The sequence below is a fragment of the Mastigoproctus giganteus genome, chromosome 8 (assembly GCF_048544385.1).
Source record: "Mastigoproctus giganteus isolate SK-2022 chromosome 8, ASM4854438v1, whole genome shotgun sequence".
Lineage (NCBI taxonomy): Eukaryota > Metazoa > Arthropoda > Arachnida > Uropygi > Thelyphonidae > Mastigoproctus > Mastigoproctus giganteus.
The window spans coordinates 219,700,214-219,723,739 of NC_143582.1; the positions used below are offsets into that span (position 1 = coordinate 219,700,214).

At 36.2% G+C, this 23,526-nt stretch overlaps 1 protein-coding gene across 1 annotated transcript in view; it reads left to right on the top strand.

The window, feature by feature from the left end:
• Positions 1-23,526, top strand: part of LOC150082307 (disheveled-associated activator of morphogenesis 2-like) — a 201,075-nt gene that overhangs the window by 160,790 nt on the left and 16,759 nt on the right. The window contains exons 20-23 of the mRNA XM_090380484.1: positions 4,127-4,215; positions 8,793-9,007; positions 13,016-13,077; positions 22,617-22,677. Of these exons, the coding sequence (XP_090236610.1) occupies positions 4,127-4,215; positions 8,793-9,007; positions 13,016-13,077; positions 22,617-22,677 (427 nt within the window). The remainder of the gene's footprint in view (positions 1-4,126; positions 4,216-8,792; positions 9,008-13,015; positions 13,078-22,616; positions 22,678-23,526) is intronic.

Sequence of the window (23,526 nt, forward strand, 5' to 3'; positions counted from 1 at the left end):
AGGGGAGGTTCCCATGGACTGGAGATGTGCAAATGTATCCCCAATTCACAAAGGGGGATCGAAGGGTGACACGAGTAATTTCAGACCAGTTAGTTTAACTTCTGTTCTGGGTAAAACAATGGAGTCACTGGTTAAAGTTGCATTGCAGGATCATCTAGACAAGACTGCAGCAATAATTCAGACACAGCATCAGTTTGTTAAGGGAAAGTCTTGTCCGACAAATTTGATAGGATATTATGATGTGATTACAAAGGAACTGGATGCAAAAAATAATTTTGATATCATATATTTGGATTTCAGGAAAGCTTTTGACACTGTTGTGCATGGAACACTATTGTACAAATTGGAGCAGAATGGTATTAAGGGTAAGTTGCTACAATGGATAAAAGGATGGTTAAGTGGGAGAAGAATCAATGGACACTGCTCATCGTGGACTAATGTTATTAGTGGAGTCCCTCAGGGTTCAGTATTGGGTCAATTATTGTTTTCTGTATTTATAGATGATATTGATGATGGTATATCAAGCTTAATGTCCAAGTTTCCAGATGACACGAAGGTTGGCAGGGTTGTCAAGGACACTACTGACACTATGCTACTGCAACAGGATCTGGAAAGGTTGAGCAGATGGGCTGAGAGGTGGCAAATGAAGTTTAACATTGACAAATGTAAAGTATTACATATGGGAAACAGCAACCCCATAGCAACGTATCAACTCTGTGGTACTACACTGACAGTGGTAGAGAATGAAAGGGATCTGGGGTTGGTTGTGCAGGCAGATTTGAAGTTTTCTGAACAGTGCAGACGGGCTGCAAGTGTAGCTCATGGTGGATTGTCGATGATATATAAGAATTTTTCTAGCAGGGATAGGGAAGTGATTATTCCCTTGTATAAGGCAATGGTCAGGCCACACCTGGAGTACTGTATACAGGTCTGGAGGCCTCATTTCAAGAAGGATGTAGAGATGCTGGAACGAGTACAGAGAAGAGCAACAAGATTGGTGAATGGAACAAAGGGGTGCTCTTACAAAGAAAGGCTTAAGTTTTGCAAATTACAATGTCTGGAGGTTAGGCACCAGCGAGGTGATCTGATAGAGGTGTATAAAGCCTTGAATGGTTTGAGCATGCTCAATGCTGATGGGATTCTTCCTCTTGCTCAGAATAATCACCTGAGAGGGCATAAATTCAAATTGAGGGAAAGACAGATGTAGGATAGACGTGAGGAAATTTGCCTTTAGCCAGCGGGTGGTTGGTTGGTGGAACAGACTTCCATCCCTTGTCGTGGAAGTTGATAGTCTAAATAAGTTTAAGGCTCAGCTGGACAGGTATTTCAAGCGAACAGAGGGATTAAGTGGAAGTGGTTATTTTTTATTTATTTATTTATTTTATTTTTTTTTTTTGGCTGATGCTGTATAAGCTTGCTTTCTTGCATCAAATGCCTCTACTAATGCTAATGCTAAAGACAGAGGGTGGTAATCAATGGGTGCTGCTCTTCGTGGACTAATGTTATTAGTGGAGTCCCACAGGGTTCGGTGTTGGGTCCACTGCTGTTTTGTATATTTATCAATGATATTGATGAAGGTATGTCATGTTTAATGTCGAAGTTTGCAGATGATACAAAGGTTGACAGGGTTGTTAATGACAGTAATGGCAGTGTGCTACTGCAACAGGATCTAGATAATTTGGGCAGATGGGCTAAGAAGTGGCAACTGAAGTTTAACCTTGACAAATGCAAAGTACTGCATATGGGTAGAAGTAACCCCAGAGTAATGTACCAACTGTGTGGTACTACACTTAAGGTGGTAGAAAATGAAAGGGACCTGGGAGTAATTGTGCAGTCAGATATGAAGTTTTCTGAGCAGTACAGACAGGCTGCAAGGGCAGGTCATGGAGTTTTGTCAATGATATATAGGAATTTTGCTAGCAGGGAATAGGAGGTGATCATTCCTCTGTATAAGGCAATGGTCAGGCCACACCTTGAGTACTGCGTACAGGTCTGGAGGCCTCATTTTAGGAAGGATGTAGATTCACTTGAGTGTGTACAGAGAAGGGCAACAAGATTGGTGAGGGGAATGAAGGGATCTTCTTACCAAGAGAGGCTTAAGTTCTGCAAATTGCAGTGGCTGGAGACTTGGCACCTGCGCAGTGATCTGATTGAGGTGTATAAGGCCTTGAATGGGTTGAGCACGCTGAATTCTGATGGGATTCTTCCACTTGTTCAGATTACGAACCTAAGGGGGCATAAATTCAAATTAAGAAAGGACAGATGTAGAATAGATGTGCGGAAATTTACCTTTAGCCAGTGGGTGGTTAATTGCTGGAACAAACTTCCTTCTGTCGTTGTGGAAGTTGATAGGTTGAATAAATTTAAGGAGGAACTGGACAGGCATTTGGAAGGAATGGTGTGATTTGTTTTTTTTTTTTTTTTTGGCTGATGCTGCATAAGCTCATACACTTGCTTTCTTACATCACATGCCACTACTACTACTACAACTGCCAGAGTTTACTTCACCTCTGGCATTCCCTTTCCTGAATAACTCCTGATGTGTGAATGCAGATGCAAAATACTTGTTTGTTAGCCACCTGAGCAGGATCCGCAACTGTTGAACCATCAATATCCAGTGGACCAATCTGATTCATCCCTTTCTTTCTAGAGTTTCCATAGGTAAAGAACTCTTTTCTGTTTTTCTTTGCATCCTTTGCCAGGGATTTCTCATAATCTGCCTTTGCCTGCCTAATCTCCTTTGTGACTTGGTTACAGACCAGCTTATATCTATCATAGGCTTCCATGTCACCCATTAATTTATATGTATCCCATGCATTTTTCTTCTCTGCCATATATCTCATTAGTTCATCTGACATACATTTAGGCCTAAACTTTGAACAATATTTCTTAGTTGGTATGTAAAAACCTAGTAGCATCTAAGAGAAGTTGTTTGAATGCTTCCCATTTTGAATTTGCTGTTGGTCCCACCGTATAGAATTTAAATACTGTCTCAGACCATGATAGTCACTTTTATGAAAGAAAAAACACTTCCCTTTACCCCTGATGGTAGTTATCTCTTTGAGTAAATCCCACTTCAGCACACTGTGATCACTGCCGCCTAGTGGTTCCTTTATCTGCAGATTCTTATTGCATGAAGAATCACTACTGATAATCAGATCAAGAGTATTACTCCCCTTAGTTGCCTCCCAAACATGCTGGTGTAGAAAACAATCATCCAATAAATCCACAATTTGTTCCATGGTTGAACAAATGGTCTTTGCTGTACTCTGTTAAAATAGCATTAGTTTATTTCTGAGTACTTTTGAGGAATTTGATAGGAACAAATTTGTTGTGCCTTTAGTGTTATTAAATAATCTATTTTGCCAGACTGAATTTTTATTAGGTCTTCAGATAATAACATCTCATGGCTTTCAATGGTTTGAAAATGGCTTTCAATCTCTTGGCTATTTTATTTTCATTAAAATAGCCAAGAGATGAATCATGATTTATAGAATTCTTAGGTAAATGAATACTTTACTTTGGGGACCATGTCTCAGCATTTTTAGACTTTTAGTTAGACATGGATGCCTTCAGATGTGTCCTATCCTTCCCCCTCTTTGTTTTTAATGATTTTGATTTTCATGAATAATTGTAAAATTAGAAAAACTATCATTTATTTTATATTTTAAATTTGGTTCTTAAATCCACAAATCAACTTTTTATCTGATTCGGGTATTTGCTAAGTAGTAGACACTTCAGGAGGTGTGACAACATGACAACCTGACCTTGCTTTTATAACAAAAATTTTATACAATGCAGTGTAATATTATATTTTTAAAATAGGTTTCTTGCATATATCTCTATGTATTTAAAAACACTATAGAGATTTACAAACATGATTGAGCAAATACTAGATCAAATTTATTGAGGTCACACTGTATACAAAATTAATAATTTCAATATACTGAATTCAAGATTTTAAATTCAGTTGCATTTTACAATATCTAGCACTCATAAAAATATTTTTTACGAAAATCTTTAGTGCTCTTTTTAAATTTTTGTATATTAAAATATGTAATAAAATAAGTATCAGTATGATAGTTTCATGTTAGAAGCAATGATACTAAATAAATCCCTTTTACAGGATTGTTCATTATGAACAGAGGCTAAGGACACTTTACTATAAGAAAAAATATCAAGAAAGAGTAAATGACTGCAAACCAAAAATTGAAGGTAAGCATATAAATATGAAATAAAAACTTTGTTTCCTTTAAATAGATTGAATAAGATTACCACACCAAGGTTCTTCTGGGTTGTTATCGGTAATAAGTGTCTAACGAATGGTATGATCTAAGATTCACATCCTATCAGTGATATTCGAGGAACTTTTTTTTTTTCAGTTTAAGAACCTGAGGGGGCATAGATTCAAATTGAGGAAAGACAGTTGTATAATGAATGTGCGGAAGTTTGCCTTTAGCCAGCAGGTAGTTGATTGCTGGAACGGACTTCCATATCTTGTTGTGGTAGTTGTGATGGCCTAAATAAATTTAAGGCTGAGCTGGACAGGTATTTGGAATGAATGGATGGGTGAAATGGGAGGGGGTTTTTTTTTGGCTAATGCTACATAAGCTTGGTTTCTTGCATCGTATACCTCTACTAATGCTAAATGCTAATGCTAATACTAAGTTTAGAATTTATTGAAATTCTTTATCTGTTGGTTTTTTGGCCACTGCTGCCTTCTGCTTCCTGACAAATTAGGGTTTGGCTAATGAAATCCTTTATTCCATTTTATTTAATAGATTTTCATCATTTGTTTTCTTCACATTATAGTTCACAAATCCAGCAATTGTGACAGAACTAGCTGCAAGGAAACAAGATTCTATTAGGTATCCTTGTGTACTTTTATAAGTATTTCTAAAATCATTTATTTCAATTTCAATGCAGCATAATGTAGTAGTAGTAGTGGCATGTGATGCAAGAAAGCAAGTATATGAGCAGCATTAGCCAAAAAAAAAAAAATTTACAAAACAATTCCCTCTAAATGTTTGTCCAGTTCCTCCTTAAATTTATTTAACCTATCAACTTCCACAACGACAGATGGAAGTTTGTTCCAGCAATTAACCGCATGCTGGCTAAAGGCATATTTCCACACATCTATTCTACATCTGTCTTTCCTCAATTTGAATTTATGTCCTCTCAGGTCCGTAATCTGAGCAAACAGAATTCCGCATACTCAACCCATTCAAGGCCTTATACACCTCAGTCAGATCACCTTGCAGGTGCCTAGTCTCCGACCGCTGCAATTTCCAGAACTTTAGTCTCTTTTGGTAAGAAAACCCCTTCATTCCCCTCCCCAATCTTGTTGCCCTTCTCTGTACACACTCAAGCAAATCTACATCCTTCCTAAAATGAGGCCTCCAGACCTGTACACAGTACTCAAGGTGTGGCCTGACCATTGCCTTATACAGAGGGACAATCACCTCCTTTTCCCTGCTAGCAAAATTCCTGTATATCATTGACAAAACCCCATGACCTGCCCTGGCAGCCTGTCTGCATTGCTCAGAAAACTTCATATCTGACTGCACAATGACTCCCAGGTCTTTTTCATTTTCTGTCACCTTAAGTGTAGTACCACACAGTTGGTACATTTCTCTGGGGTTACTTCTACCCATATGCATATGTCATTTGTTAATATTAAACTTCAGTTGCCACTTCTCGGCCCATCTGCCCAAATTTTCTAGACCCTGTTGCAGTAGCACACTGCCATTACTGTCATTAACAACCCTGCCAACCTTTGTATCATCTGCAAACTTCGACACTAAGCCTGATATATACCTTCATCAATATCATTGCTAAATATACAAAAGAACAGTGGACCCAACACTGAACCCTGTGTTGAGTTCGGTGTATATTGAGTAGATTGGTAGATTCTTTTTGGTTTTAAAATTCAGAATATTGAATCTTTGCTATGAAAAGGCTTTTAGTGCAAATTTTTTAAATAAAAGGTAAAGTTGCTGTAGCAACTTCTTTAATCTTTTCAAAACATATGCAAAACCCAAAATTCAGTATGTTAAGCAGGACTTATTGATTTCAGATTTTGCATATGGTTTTACAGGTATGCTACATGTTTATATTGGACTTCTTTTAATGAAGATTTATCTTTTGCTATCTTTTAATTTCAGTATTTGTTTTTGTAAGTTGCATTAATTAATCATTTTGGCCATTTACATGCTATGTGTAGGGCTTCTTATTTTTTTATTTATTCCTAAGAAAATGCAAAAATTTTATGGTTGACTTACTTCAATCTTAATACTAGCAACAGTATCAATCATGAAAGGACCCATATTGTAATTTTCCCAAAAGAAACATGAGATGATAGCAATGTTCAGATGACAAAAGAAATAAAAAAATTTTAGTCACCAATGCTATGTAATTAAGCAAAAAAAAAAAAAAAATCATAAATAAAATAAAGTACTTTTTAGAATTTTAAAACAAAGAAAATAATTTTAAAATACAGTTTAGAGAGAGAGAGAGAGAGAGAGAGATAATCTTTAATGCCCTTCACGGCCAAAAAGCCAGGGGTTTACATTTGTACAACTTCCCGAAACTTCCGGGAAAATAGAACAATTAATTTACAAAAACAGGTAATTTTACAAAAGAAAACATATTTTATACAAAGGAGAGAACTCCTTACGAGAGTTAGGTCTGATTGAGCTGACTTAACATCGAGATAAGAGCACCAGCTCAATCAGACAGGAACAGATGCAAGGTACACATGTCAATGCAGATTAGTCCTACTAGACATAATTTTTTTCCTGTAAGTCCGGTCAATAGCGAATTTGTTCAGGTCGGCGTCAAGTGCCTGGGTTTGCTTGAACATCTGCTGAGGAAGGAACCTGTCCGAGAGATGGAGTCGCGCTGAATGCGAGTAGAGCTCGGGATTGGCCCTAAGGGCAGCAGGGGGGATCCTCCAGCCACAGGTATCCCAGAATGAAGGTGTTGCGATTATGCCTGTTATCATCTTGACTGTTGCTAGGAGGCGTTGGTCTTCGACTAAGGTGGGAAGCCGTGGAATCCCGAGAGAGTTGGCAAGCTGCGTGGTGTGAATCAGAGCTGGAAGGTTGTGCTTCCTGTTGGCCCACTTTAGGAGCCAGAATTCTGTGGCAAAGAGTGGTTTCTTTATTGATGGTGCCGCTGACGCCCAAATTTCAGCAGCATAGAGTAAAGGTGGAAAGATGATTGCTCTTATGTACCTCACGGTTGTCTTTTTATCTCTGATATGAAGGAGATGCTGTTTTGCTATCCACCGGAGTCTTGAAGCACGTGTGAGGAGCATGTCTATGTGGGCGTTGAATCGAAGTTTGGAGTCGAATACAACGCCCAGATCACGATGGCTGGATGCAATTGGGATGAGGATGTTGCCGACCGAAGGCTGGAGAGAAGAAGGAGTTTGCTTCAATGAATACACCATGAATTCGGACTTAGCAGGATTGATCTTGAGCCCGAACTGGCAGAGGTAAGATGTGACTGCAGTGAGAGTGTTGTTAATTTCCGTTTTTACCAGATAAAGGTCTTGACCAGGGATGATGGGAGTCAGTATCTTGATATCATCTGCATAGCTCAGTAGACATCGAGAATGTGCAACCAGTGGGAAGATAATAGATGAGAACAGAAGGCCGGAAAGGACCCCTCCTTGTGGGACTCCTGCGGTGACGGATCTAGTAAGGGTGCGATCTCCTGTATGAAGCTTTATAACTCTGTTATTCAGAAGAGAGGAGAGAAAGCATAATATGTTCCCTGTGATCTGGAAGTGGCATTCCAGGAGAGTGAGTAGTTGGTTTACTTGGACGGCATCAAATGCAGCCTCAATGTCTAAGTAAGTCACAGCTAGTTCGTGCCTTTTCTCGAATGCTGACAAGATAGTATTCGTTGTGGCTAGCAGATTTGTGATCGTTGATCTGTTTGGAAGGGAGTAGTGAATTTGGGCTGGATTACTGGGCATGATCTGCTTGGTGAGGATCGGGAGTAAGGTCTTCTCCAGGAGCTTCAGCAGGCTGGAGGAGTTGGAGATGGGTCGGAAATGTTTAGGTTTCGATGGCGACTGAACTTTGGCTAAAGGTTTGATAAGATAGTTTTCCCATTGCTGTGGGAAAATCTGGTTCGAGAGTAACTGGTTGAAAATAATTAAAAGTGGCTGAATAATGTACGGACTTAGGCATTTGAGCATGAATTGGGGAACTCCATCATCACCAGCGGTTGACGAGGCAGGTAGAGAATTGATGGCGACGATCAGCTGTTGTTTTGTGATCTGAATGGTGCTCAACACTTCTTGCTGGGTGGGCTCTGTTAGTAGAGCCAGATCTGAGTTTGGCACAGGATTACGATTAAATCTTGTGACGAAATCGAGCCACAATTCAGGATCAAATTGCAGAGGAAAATGAAGGTTCACTTTCTTGTATGGAATTTTTCCTTTAGCCAGATCTCGGTTAACATATAAGGCAGTTTATTGCATTCATAGCGATGTGTAGGTTTTTTCCTGTTGCATCATATGATACATATTAGTTACTTATTAATTTTGGAAGAAAAAACATTCCAGAATACTTTATCAATGTGTTGCAGCTGGAAGACTGATATTTATTAATTTTCCAGATTCTGATTTCTAAAGATTAATAGTTATATAAATACACAGTTAAATATGTATATATGTGTAATCCTGCAGAAATACTAGAATTAGAATTTTCACATATTGGATATAGAATTAACTAATTGGTTAATGAAATTCTAATAGATATATAATGTGATTATTTCAGCTGTTCTTGAAGCATCTAAAGAAATTCAGAGAAGCAAACGGCTCAGAAGATTATTAGAAATAGTGCTTGCTTTTGGGAATTATATGAACCGAGGACAAAGAGGAAATGCTTCGGGGTTTCATCTATCCAGTTTAAACCATATTGCAGATACAAAGTCAAGTATCAACAGAAATGTTACTTTGCTGCATTATATCATAGATACATTGGAAAAAAAGGTGTGTTAAATATAATTTTGTTCAACGGAAAACTTTTTATAGCATTCATAATTTAAAAATAAATAATATTTTGAGTTCTTTCTTTCTATAATGAGAAAGCAACACTTCACTGCATTGTTAGGGGTCTATTACAATCTCTTACATTAATTATTTTCTGGGATGGGCCCTTTTCAGGATTATGGGAAAATTCTTTGAAACAGTTCAAATAAACAATTCTTCAAGAAGCAATTATTTAATTAAACAGTTATTTGAATAACAAAGAAGTAAAAAACAGTTATTTTTTTTAAACTTCATAATGCCTTTCTCTCCAACAATGTGTTGTTGAGAAAGGTATTTGCGAAGATAGTTATTTGGTGCAATAAGTTAGTAAAAATACTTTGCTAAATGTGATTAATTTAATTTGGTTTATTGAATTTCTAAATTGTAGGGAAGATGTATTCCCTGCAATATATCTTACATTTTAGAAGTAATAACATTATTACTTATTTTAAAAAATGAAATTACTAAATTATAAATGTATATTTTATTTAAAATAAAATATTTAATGAATATTTGCAAAATCCAAATTAAGAAACACATATCAGTAGCAAACTTTTTGCTCAAAATGGAAACTATTTGCCAACAATATATTGTGTAATGTAAAGTTCATTTAAATTTTGTTCTTTTTATTGCACACAAATTGATCTGCTGATATTTATAGTTGGAATTCTCACCCTGTCCTTTGTGACATTTGCTGGTTTTGCCACTTGTCACTCTTTTAAAGAGGTCCGAATTTTGAGTCACATCAGAGACTGAAGGAATTCTTAAAGGGTTCATTTGTAACCACAATTAGTCAATTGCAGGTGGAGGAAGAGAGTCCTCACTGTGAGTTTTCCAGGTTTTTCTGTTGTGCAACATGCAGATTGGCCTGTGTAGCTGATGCACTAATTAGCCCTAAGTAGCTGATGCACTAATTCCAATAATAAGGATGATATCACCCTTCTTTTGAATTATTTGCTTTTGTTAGCTTTTGATATAAGCTTTCATAGCAGTGTTGAGGTGGAACTTTGGAGGGTGTTGAAGATGCAGAAGCGAAATTACAAATTCTGGGCTCTCCCCTGGTATTTGATAACCACACCAATAACGTCTTATAACACTGTCAAGTGTTTCTTTATTTCTATCAATTAACTCAGCTATTTTAATTTATTTGGATTTTTACTCAGTATTCATTACCTTTTTTTCTCTGAATAAAGAGACTTCAAACAAACATAGCAACTGTCTTACAAAAATATTTCCAAGCTCTTATATCAATACATTTCTAGATCATATTTGAATGTCTCATGAATTTAACAGGATGATAATCTTATCCCATATAAATAAAAAGTAAACTAGTATAAGTATTAAAATGGCATAATCATGCACGGAATCAAATGTATTCTGCATCTGGCAAAAAAAAAACCCACTCTCATATTATTATTATCTCATATTCTCATCATCAAAAGGTGCATATTGAACCCTTTCTTGAATTTAACCAAACTCTTTTCCACAGCTACCTTTACAGGAAACTTATTTTGGCATAACACAATGCTTGACAATAAACTTCATAAGGTCTATTCTACTGATTTTCCCTAAGATTTTATAGTGTTTTTGCCTTCTGGTTCATGTATTGCTTGCAATTAAGAATATTTCTTCCTCATTCATTTTATTAATTTTAGGCATGTAGTTGCTGCTTAGCTCTGCAGACCATATCATCTAAGCCATTCTTCATAAGGTTAATACTTAATGCTCTTCGCCAATCTGGTTGCCCTTCTTCGTACCTTCACCAGAAATTTTATCTTCTTTAAATGCAGCTTTCAAACCTGAATAAAATATTCCAAGTGTGGTCACACCATTCTCTTATAGAGAGAGAGAGAGATAATGGATTATATCTCTGATATAATCTTATTCACAGTGTATTCTGGACAGTTATTAGCTATTCAGAGATCTATATGTAAGTCAATATGCTACTTAGCATTACCTTAGTGATTGATTGGAGTATGAAGACAGTTTTGTACTGTATGGATATTTAGAATGTAAGTTAAGAATTGTTTTAATCAGAATATTTTCTATCAGAACATCAGGAAAAAGATCACTGTAGTCTAATTCCATCTTAAATATTATCTACCTCCACACTACCTCCCAAAAATTTCTGAGACATTCCTCTTTTCATAGCCTATTGGACTTTCCTCAATAAACAAGTGACTCAGACTGGTATACTGGTATATCTGAAGCCTTTTGTGAGCCACAGAAATTAGTTGTCCTTATCATGACAAGTCAAATGTTGGTAATGTTATCGTGAAGTGGAAATGCTAAATGGTACCACCATTTTCCAGCAACATATAAGGCCACAGAAGCATATACCAGGTGACCAGAAGGCACTCAGAAGGGTAGCATGGCAATCTCATCAGACATCCCTGCAAAGCATCGATCAGGAATTTAAAGCATCAACAAGGATTGAGGTCTGTATGAACACACTACGTATGGAGGTCCACATCTCAGTTTTTGTGAGAGAGTGGTGATTCATAAGTCAAACATCATCAACCACAATCAATGGTCCCATCTTACAAAATGCAAACACTGTAATTTCTCTAAATTAGTGGAAAAGGTTCTATGGAGTGATGAATCTGATATATCAGTATTCTCATAACTCATATACCAGTCTGAGGCACTTATTTATTGGGGAAGGTCCAATAGACTATGAAAAAAAAAAGGGAAAGTCTTGGTAATTTTTAGGAGGTAGTGTGGAGGCAGATAATGCTAAAGTTGAAACTACACTACAATAAGATGAATACACCCTGTTTCCCTCAAATGAGCAGGCAGATGTGCAGGTTGTTTTAAGAATTTCTGCAAGAGTGCATTATGCCAACAAAGTTTCTCATGATATAGCCTAGTACCTTTGATGGTTATGCAGGGAACCATAAATGCCAGTGCCTCCCTTAACATTTTGGACAATTCCATGCCCCCTCTTGTGTGGTAGTTTTTTAATATGGACCCATGTTTGTTTCAACAAGATAATGCTTCATGTCAGACTGCTAGTGCTGTTTAAGATTGATTCATGGATATGAATGTGAGTGTACAAAAAGTTGTAATGGCCAGCACAAAGTTCCAATTTGAACTCTATGAAGCATGTGGAATGAACTAGAACATTAGATGAGGGCTAGACCAACACATCCCACTTTGGTAGCTCAACTGGTTGCTTTGCAAGAGGAATGGAAGACTATATCCACTATAGTCTGTTGTTCATGATAGAAATCCTACCCAGGGGGAAGGAGTGTGCCAAAGCAGGACCATCAGTGCCACTCGGTTCTTGGTGGTTATATCAAGTGAAACTGATGTGGGTTCAGATGCTCTTCAGAGGGCAGTTTATTATTGATGGCGGTAAGAAAATTGCCCATTTCTAAGGGCTTGCTATGATGCCATATTGTTAAAATATCTTTCTCATAGCAAACTCACAGTCTGATATGAAATTTAAATCATCCACAAGTTTTGGTTCAAACTGAGACATGATGCTCTCAGAAAAGTTGCGGTGGGGGAATATGTGTTCAGTAACATAGCATTGCATTCAATTAAACTAAACTTTCTTCAAAGAATAAAGGCATTAAAAGATAATTCCATATTAACTATTTTTTAAATAATTTTATTATTTTTAAAAAATAATAATAAAATTATTATTTTATTATTATGCTGGTATTCTTATTTTATTATTATGCTCATATTCTTATTTTATTCATATGATACATAATTACCCTTTTCAAAGAACACCATGATTCCTTGTTAGGAAATTTCTTTAAGTAATTTTATTTTGGAAGCATTTTTTGACAGTATGATACAAGTGAGTTATGGACTTTGAGTGACATTACCAGTATCAAAGCTAAATCTCTTTATTTAAAAATTTTGAATTTTAAATAAAAGATTATTGAAATTCTTTTTCATTTAATGAGAAATAAAATATATTTTAATGATAATGACCATGTTTTTGCCTACTGGCAGTTTGAAGATATTTTGGAAATAGAAAAAGACCTTCCTCATATTCGACAAGCTGCTAAAGTTAAGTAAGTATCAATGTAATTTTTTAATAAATGCTTTACTTTGGCCATGAGTGAACTAAATAATCTTCCTTTGTTATTATAATATAATAAAACAAGCGTACAATCCTTTTCTCTTGGAAATAGTCTGATGTTCCATATGATGTATTAATAGTAATCATAGTATTGGAAAAATTATGGAAGAAAGCAAAGCTGAAGGAAGCATCACTCAAAAAAAAAAAAAACTTTTAACCCACTTTATTTCTCCCTTACTATAATTTGTCAAAACTTCTTGATATTTATTCAAACTACCCACTTCCACAAAACTAGGTGGAAGTTTATTCCAACAGTTTATTATTCTCTAGCTGAACGAAAATTTCTGCACATATATCTTGCAACCATCCTTTTTTTAATTTAAATGTATATCTCCCTTGAGTGTGCCATCCATGAGATTGTAAGAATCTTACCAACATTTAGCTTACATAATCCATTTAAAGCCTCAAACATATAAATCAGGTCATTCACATGTGTATAGTTTTCAGACACTACAATTTATAGAATTCAAGTCTTTCACAGTAGAACATCCTTTTGTGCCTCTGGCTATTTTGTCATTCTTCTCTACACCCATTTCAAAATTAGCATTAGCATTAGCATTAGTAGAGGCATTTGATGCAAGAAAGCAAGCTCTTACATCCTTTCTAAAATTCTTACATCCTTTCTAAAATGAGGCTTCCAAACATGTATACACTACTCAAAATGCAGCCTGATCATTGCCTTATTCAATGGGATAATAACTTGTTTATCCCTGCTGAAAAAATTCCTGCGTATCATTGATAAAACCCTACCAACTGTCCTAGCAGCCTGCCTACACTGCCCAGAGAACTTTGTGCCAGACTTGTACAGTTAGCTGCTCAGTCATTTTCATTCTCCACTGCCTTAAATGTGTTACCACACAATTGGTATGTTATTCTGAGATTACTGCTACCTAAATTTATTGTTTGCATTTATCAATGTTAAACCTCAGTTGCTACTTTTCATATCTAGAAATCTACTTAGTTTATCTAGATCTTGTTGAGGTAGTATAATGCCATTAACCACCCTGCCAACATTTGTTTGATCAGGAAACTTAAACATCAAACTTGAACCTACATTCATATCATTTAGGTATTCAAGTACAGTCAGTTCTGCTATAACGCACATTTTGGCAACGAGAATTTGCTCCAGCGTGACTGATATATTAGGGAACAATGCAGGTATAATGCAATTTTCACGTTGGCGTCTGCGAGTAACATCAGGTGAATGCAGAACCCGGCACCAAGCTGAACATAGCAACCTGCGCAGCATTGCATACAAGTTCACAAAGCTTAAAAAATGCCAAATGTGTGAGAGCTATAGTTCCCATTTATTGTAGTTGTATTGGTTGGAGACACACTGTTGTCTTTCCCCATATTCACAAGATATTGTAGGCCAACTCGTGTTTGCAGGAGCTCACATTTTTCGGTTCGAACAGAAATGTTGTGAGGCATGATGCATGAGCAGAGGAATATATTTCTGGAGGTCATTACCATAAAACAATTCACAGTTCCCAGTTTATTGGGCTTTTCTGTTTGTGCAATCTTATTATAAACTGGTGGTAAACTCAATCTTATTGCATTTGCGATAATACCTATAGCTGGAATTCTGTGGGTTTTTACTTTATTATGGTGAAATGTGTCCCTTCCATGAAATCTTCAATCATATGAAAAACATAAATAAATTTTGAGAACCTTCTCTTTGTTCCTGTTTATAATGCTCGAAATTGTTACTGTGTATCTCACTTGTGCAGTTTGTGCATGTCGTGTTCCTCGTCGTTGATTGCTTATTTTTTTACTGTTTTAAATTTTACAGTCCAAAAAAAATGTCAGTGAACAAAAATATTAATTAGTGTGTAGATATATATATATATATATATATATATATATATCCGATAATTCAAAATAAAACAAAATAAAATACAACATAAGCCAGTAGTATGGCAAAAACTGTAGAGCGAAAATTACCATAAAAATAATAACGCAATGTTAAACTTTTTAAGCCATTATTTATATATATATAAATATATACATATAGTATATAGGCCGACTCATGTTTGCAGGAGCTCGCATTTTTCAGTTCGAACAGAAATTTCATGAGGTGTGATAGCGTGAGCAGAGGAATATATTTCTGGAGGCAGTAATATATATATATATATATAAATGGGTTTTTAATGTAACTCTTTAAAAGAAAAGTTTAAAGAGTCACATAGAAAAGAGGTAAACAGTAGATGAAATGGTTTGGGTGAAAGCAAGATTAATAAATTAGGTATGACAGATGCACCTAAAAGCACAAAGCAGCATTAAATGATGAAAGAGTACATGTAATTTGTATTAATATTAAATTAAATTGAGTAAGTATAAATGGACGTGAAAGTTACACAAGGTGCCAGTAAATATAAGGGTGAGGAACAACTGGCTTCACTTCCTTGGATTTTATGTGTTTCTTAACTAATAGCATAACCCCTCCTCCCTTCCTATCCTTTCTGTACACATTGTACTCCCCAAATTCCAGTTCTGCATTCCTTATATCTGTGTGACACCACGTCTCTGATATCCCAACAATATCTGCCTTTGATATTTTGAGCAATACCTCAAATTCATCAAATTTATTTACCAAACTCCTAGCATTGGTGTGCACGCAAATATACATGTACCTGTTCCTATTCTTAGCTACCCTAACAGAACCCATATGTTTACTTGTACCGCAATGACTTCCAGCAGTCTCTGAAATATCTATATCTTGTTTTCCAGGCTTCTGCTCATTCCAATAGAAGCAGTGCAAGAATCACTTTCACCTCTGCCAGTGGCTACTGTTAATCTATTAGTCCTTGTTTCCCCCCAAGCTAGCAGTTTTGCGACCCACCTAACACTGCCTCGATAGCATCAGCAAATATTCTTGCACCCTTTCTATTTAAGTGTATCCCATCCCTATAGAAGCAGTCTCTCCTGTTAACAAGTACAGTCCAGGCTGAAAAAAATTCTACCCCTTGAGCCCAATCTTTCCAAGGCCAAATTGATTGACAAGGCTCTCATCATATGCTCCCTCCTATCGTGTCTGGGCAGAATTGCAGACATTTTCAAATTCAACCCTAATTCAAGGCTTTTTTTTCAACAGTGACCTGTACTTGTTAAGTAATTCTGCCGGTCTCCTACTCTTAATATCATTAGTGCCAACGTGTACAACTATATCACCTTTTGTGCCCTTAAAAGATTATATCCGCTCTACAACGTCATCAACCTTTGCCCCTGGCAGACATACCCTGGTCCTGTTCCACCTATCCTTTTTACAAAGCATGTTCCCTGTTTCCCTGACAATAGAGTCAAAATGTTTTGCAAATTATAGTGTCTGGAGACTAGGCACCTGCGAGGTGATCTGATTGATGTGTATAAGGCCTTGAATGGATTGAGCAGGCCCAATGCTGATGTGATTCTTCCTCTTGCTTAGATTATAAACCTGAGTGGACATAAATTCAAATTGAGGAAAGACAGTTGGGCAGAAATTTTCCTTTAGCTAGTGTGGAGCAAACTTCCATTTGTTGTTTTGGAAGTTGACAGCTTAAATAAATTCAAGGCTGAACTAGACAAACATTTGGAGTAAATGGATGGGTGAAACAGGACGTTTTTTTTGTTTTGTTTTTTTGACTGGTACTATATAAGCTTGCTTTCTTGCATCATATGCCTCTGCTAATCATATTCTTGCATCATATGCCTCTACAAGAGAATAATTTCTAAATTAGTGGGATTTTTTTTTTTTTGTAAAATTTAAAAAAAAAAGTACTAATTTAATGAGCCTTTTTTAATTAATTAATTGCCTTTTTTATCATGTTTTTCTTCCTAAAATTAAAACTACTGGACATATGTTGCCATAGTTTTTTGGAACAAATATAATATTGATGCTAATATTTTCTGTATATTAAAAAAAAAATCTATAGAAATTCTGCTCTTTCTGGAATTACTTAAGCTCTTTATAACCTTTCACTCCTTCTCATACTTCTGTGTAGTCTGTGCAGCATAATGCCGTTATACCTACTCTTAGGCACAAGAAAATAAATTGTTACTGTTATTATTATTCTTATTATTATCTCATATTATTTCTCCCTGATTGGGATGGGGTTCCACCCTGTGGTGAGTACTGCTACCAAGTACGCACGGTTGTTGTAACATGGTTATGCTGGTCTACTAAATGTATTAGTATTAGTAATGGCCACAGGGTGCAAGAAGGCCTATGGCTTGTGCTGCACCAGCCAAAAAAAAAACCCGAATAAAACAATAAAAAAAAGAAAAAAAAAATTATAATAATAATTAATAAAAGAAAAGGAAATTAACCTTTCATCCTATGTGCTTCTCTCACCCGAAGGTACTATCCAGATGACCTTTGAATTTCCCCGAACTGTCAGCCTCTACCACCCATGTAGGCAACTTATTTCAGTAATTTATAACTCGCTGGCTAAAATAAAACTTCCTGCAGTCCAATCTAAACATTTCCCCCCGTAACTTGAATTTATTGTTGTTGTTGTTGTTGTTTGGTTTTTAGGAGCATTAGCAACTAAGGCCATATTGCTCCAGAATATGCGGTGGTCATTCCTTGACCTTTCCGCATCCTCCGTATTTGGTGGTGACGGGCTCGAACCCCGGTCTAACCAAGAAGCGTGTGCTACGCACTGCTGCTCCTTCCCACCTGGCTACGGAGGCGCCTCTTGAATTTATGCCCCCTAGTTTTAGCATCATTTATAATCTTGAAAATTTCGTCCTCATTCATTTTACTGATGCCACTCAGAGCCTTAAACACCTCAATCAAATCTCCTCTAAGGTGTCTAGTTTCCAAACTCTGCAACCCACATATTCGAAGTCTTTCTTCATAAGGACACCCTTTTGCCGATCTCACCAGGCGAGTTACCCATCTTTGCAACCTTTCAAGAAGCTCTATGTCTTTCTTTAGGTGTGGTCTCCATACTTAAACACAGTATTCCAAGTGTGGTCTAACAAAAGCCTTATATAATGGGATTATCACATCCCTATCTCTACTTGCAAAAGTTCGATAGATCATCGATAGGACACCATGGGCCTTCCTTGCAAGCTGTTTACAATGCTCAGAGAATTTCATGTCTGAACGTATCGTAACACCCAAGTCCCTTTCCTCCAGTACTGGGTTTAGTTGAACTCCACCAAGTGAATAAGTTATTTTGGGAAAACTGTTTCCCAGGTGTAATACCTTACACTTTGTTGAATTAAAGCATAGCTGCCATTTTTCTAACCATTCCTGAAGTCTATCTAGGTCTCTCTGAAGAAGCTCAGCTTGACAGTGATCATTAACTACTCTACCAATTTTAACATCATCTTCAAATTTAGACATCACGCCCTCTATCCCTTCATCGATGTCGTTTATGAAAATTAAAAACAACAGTGGTCCCGATACTGATCCTTGGGGAATCCCACTTCTTACATCAACCCAATCTGAGGAATAGTCATTTATCACAACCCTCTGCCTCCTGCCCTGAAGTCATCCTGCTATCCATCTAAAGATTTTCCCAGTGATTCCAACCTGTTCCAGCTTATAAAGCAACTGCTCATGTTGGACTGAGTCAAAAGCTTTGCTGAAATCTAAATAAACAATGTCGAAATTATTCCCTAAATCCAGCTCGTGAGTGAGCCTTTCAAAATAGCGAACCAGATTTGTTAAACATGATTCTCCCTTTACAAAACCATGCTGAGTATCCTTGAGAATTTCAATTCTATCCAAATGATCCTGAATTCCACCCTTGATCATTGCCTCCATGATTTTCCCTACCACTGAAGTCAGACTGACAGGTCGATAATTTCCAACTTCACTCTTAGAGCCACCCTTATGTATGAGAGATACATTGACACTTTTCCAATCCAACGGAATCTCCCTAGAGTCTATTGATGCTCACATAATTAGCCTCAATGGTTGAATGCACTCACTTGCCACCTCCCTTAAGATTATAGGGTATATTCCATCAACTCCAGGAGCCTTACTGGCCTGTAGGCCCGAAAGTTTTTTCATTAAATAATCTTGCGAAATTTCAATATCATTAATTACATATTTTTCAACTTCGCTCCCACAATTTTCCATTACCACAAAAAGTTTTTCATTTGTAAATATCAATGCAAAATAACTGTTGCATTCATCTGCAACGGCAGATGGTGGTGTATTTAATATTATCCCCTTTCCCTTACGTAAAGGTCCGATCTGGTTTGTCCTGCTCTTCTTGGCATTTATATATGTGAAGAATTCCTTATCCCCCCTCTTTGCTCTGTTTGCTAGCTCTCATAAACTGCCTTTGCCTGTCGAACCTTTTCTGTGGCTCTATTACAGATCATCTTGTAGCTGTTATAGGCTTTAGTACTTTTTATTGCTCTGTAACCTTTCCATGCCACCTTTTTCTGCTTAAATAATGTGGCAACTTCACTATTCATCCAACTTGGAACCCTCCTCATGGAGTATTTTTTTTTTTTTTTTTTAATGGTAAATACGCATTCAAGGCATCTGTGATTAATGTTTTAAAAGCATACCACGGTTCAATTGTATTCATTCTCTGTGCGATATCTACCCAGTTAATAGAGGCCATGTAGTATGAAATTTAAACTCATTCCTTTGCCTTTTACTACTGCTACCTCTCTCATCATCATCCACCATAGAACGCCGTGATCACTTCCTGCTACTGGTTCCTCTACTGTCAGCCCTGTTATGTCATCTGATTCATGGGTAATGATGAGGTCTAGGATATTCTTTTCTCTAGTACTTTCCCTGACATGTTGATACAAATAACAGTCATCTAGTTGATTTAAAAATTTTGTTCCCATGTCGAGTTTCCTTCCCATTTTCTCCAATCAATTAGAGGCAAATTGAAATCGTCCATAATAAGACATTGATGCTTCCTTGCCCATTCCATTTGCATGTAGAGGCTTTCATCATAATCTTCACAATCACCTGGTCTGTAGGTTACTCCTACTCGCATTATACCTTTGTTTCCAACTATCTCACACCATACAGATTCTATACTAGCATGTGAAACATCTGAATCCAGGAAAGCTATCATCGCATTCAGGCTGCAACGATACTCATTGCTGCCAACTGTCAGGTTTACAATAGAAAATTCTTCGTTTTTGGACTTGGCTTAACTCCTAGTCTGTCTCGCCATCATATTATAGTAAGTACCATATAGTTTTTCCATCTTTTTGAAAAACACAGTTTTTCTCTGTCTTTTTTTTTTGCAAAAATAAATAAAACTGTATTAAAATCATAACTGTCAAAAATTTCTATGAATTTCTTCTTATTTTCACTAATGAAATACAGCCATGATAAATACCCTTTGTCTGTCTTATTTTTGCTGTGAAAGGCATGTATAACAGGGCTGTTCAGTTTCTCTGTTGTATGATAAGAAGTATATATTTAATAATTTGCCACAACTGTTCGATTAGCCATAAAATGATAAAAAATACTTTATTCTGTGAGTTTCTCATTTCAGATATAACACATACATTACAGCCAGGGGATCATATCCTTCCTCAATTCAGAAATCAGTAAAGATTAATAAAAGAACCTAAAGTTTATTAAAAACTAATATTTTTAAAGATTTATTTAAAAAAAAAAAGTTGTAGATTTTAACTCCTTTAGCTGATATTGCTGATAGAGGAGTTGAAAGCACTATCCTCTCCTGTCAGTAAATTAGTAAAGGTTGCCTTTTTTTTTTTATCAATCACATTTAAAAAAGACCAATGTGAGACCAGTGCAAAGACAATGATGTGGCAAACTTTACCACAGTAAGCTGCTTTATACTTACAGTTCTAAGTGCATCTGTAGCCAGGTGGGAAGGAGCAGCAGTGCGTAGTACACACTTCTTGTTTAGACCGGGGTTCGAGCCCGTCACCACCAAATACAGAAGATGCGGAAAGGTCGTGGAATGACCACTGCATATCCTGGAGCAATATGGCCTTAGTTGCTTATGCTCCTAAAAACCAAATAACAAACTTACAGTTCTACCTCTATTGTACTGTCAGGGTGATTTGCATTGTACTGAAGTGATTCAATAAAGTGTTACCACATGAAGTTTAATACACCTACAGCATAGTAGAAGCTGTTTGTAGAAGCTACATCACTTTATATATAAATTTGATAAATTGCAGATTTATTTTAGTTTCCAACTGACTTTCTGTCATGAATTCCTACTAAAGCATGTTTCCTTATGGCACTCGAATGTCTGCTGGCTCCAAACAGAATTATAGATAGCAAGTTGCTCAAATGAGTTTTTGGAGCTTTAAGTTGAATATTATTTAACTTTATCATAAATATAATTATATTTCGAGAACTAATTTATCATTTAGTAGTGCTATTCAGAAAACATATTTTTTGGGAATAAAAAATTACACAACTGCAAATGAAAAGGCATCATTTCAACTGTATCTCATATTGTGCTCCTCCTTCACAACAAGATACCATGTATTGCACTACCTCAAATAAGTAATGCTTCACTAATAGAGAAGACTATTGTTACTTATTCTCGGTGGGCACCACCACCCAGATGGCACCGTTTCAAGGCTTGTTGGCCTTTCATCGGTGGGTGGAATGTTGAAATGATGCCTTTTACACTACTATCGTAGTTTTTCATTTAAGAGTTGTTTATGGTGTTTTTACACCAATATTATATAGATAATCATAACTCTTAACAATATTATGCCCAGTTGCAATTAGTCTTACTCAAACATTATCACAACCCCTTTTGACATCTCTCATATTGTGGGATTATCTTCACAACTGGGTTGTCATGTTTGCAATGCCAGTGTGCCTTCTCGCCCACCAATGAAAGGCCGGCAAGCCTTGAAACAGTGCTGTCTGGGTGGTGGTGCCCCCCACTGAGAATAAGTAACAATAGTCTTCTCTATTAGTGAAGCGTTACTTATTTGAGGTAGTGCAATACATGGTAACTTGTTGTGAAGAAGGAGCACGATATGAGATACAGTTGAAATGATGCCTTTTACACTACTATCATAGTTTTTCATTTAACAATTGTCTATGGTGTTTTTACCCCAATATTATATAGATAATCATAACTCTTAAAAATATTATGTCCAGTTTTATTTAGTCTTACTTAAACATAAAATTTCTGAAGAGGGGCAAAGTCAGCAACAGCATTTTCTTTGAAACAGTCATAATCACTTGCTGTCTAACAGACAATCGGAACAGAAATCCACAGACAGAATCCTGGATAAGTTAATGTTTGGCTATAACAATCCTATGTCTGTATTGTAATATAAAGTGTGTATGTTGTCAGGGAAATTTACCTCCTGCTTTTTGCAAAAAATCTCTTGTTTTCCCCTTCTTATCAGATCGCCAACTCTTCAAAAATCAAAGGTTGGCAACTATGTAAATGGTAGAGTTATCTTTTCAGTTTCCAAATTAGATTTAATAAAATTATTTCATAAATGTGTCATACCTGTTTTATAATTGTTATGCATTATTTTATATTGCAGTCTGTCAGAACTTAATAAAGAGATGCAGTCGTTAAAATCTGGCCTTCTAGAAGTTGAACAGGTAAGGCTCATAAATAGCACTACTTTGTTAATCAGCAGAAATTCCTTTCTACAAATATCTGGAATAGATAACAGCTATCTAAAATAAATATGAAATAAAATTATTAAAATTGAGCTCCTTTAGTACATTAACATTTGTTTAAACTTCTACCCTTCAGAATAAATTCTGTAGGGCTAAAAAACTACACTTTAGCCATTTGTCCTTTCATATAAATAACTTTTTTCTCTGAGACTACTTTGATCCTCTGAAAAACATCAAGATTTGCATTTGAATTTACATTCAAAATATGTTTATTTACTTGCAGGAACAATGCCAACAAATGCAATTAAAAATCATACTTTAACTCATATTTTGTCATCTTGTGCTCTTTTCCAAAGATACCATTGTTTTGCTTCAGTGGCAACAAGTCACTCAAGACTCTATTGGAAACCTTTGAGGGAACCTTGCTGACATATATTTTTTTTATTATTTTAAATATCCTATCCCAGCAGAACACATTTGGATAAATGATTTAGAGCATATGTGTTGTAATAAAATTTGACACCCATGTGGCAATGTTTACTTGAAATTTAATCTGCAATTTTCACACTTGCTTTATGTACTTTGATTCTAAAAATATATCTTGGCTAAATGCCTAAGGGTATGAAGGAGTTGGTTTATGCATGGTTACTGCACATACATCATTTCTACTATCAAGGTAATATGAATGCATCATTTAATTATATCTCATATTGTGAATACCTTCACAACAACCTTATTCAAAGCAGTGCAATACCTTGCCCTGATATTGCACTGCTTTGAGTAAGTAACTTCACCAGTGGAGAAGACTAATGTTACTTATTCTCAATG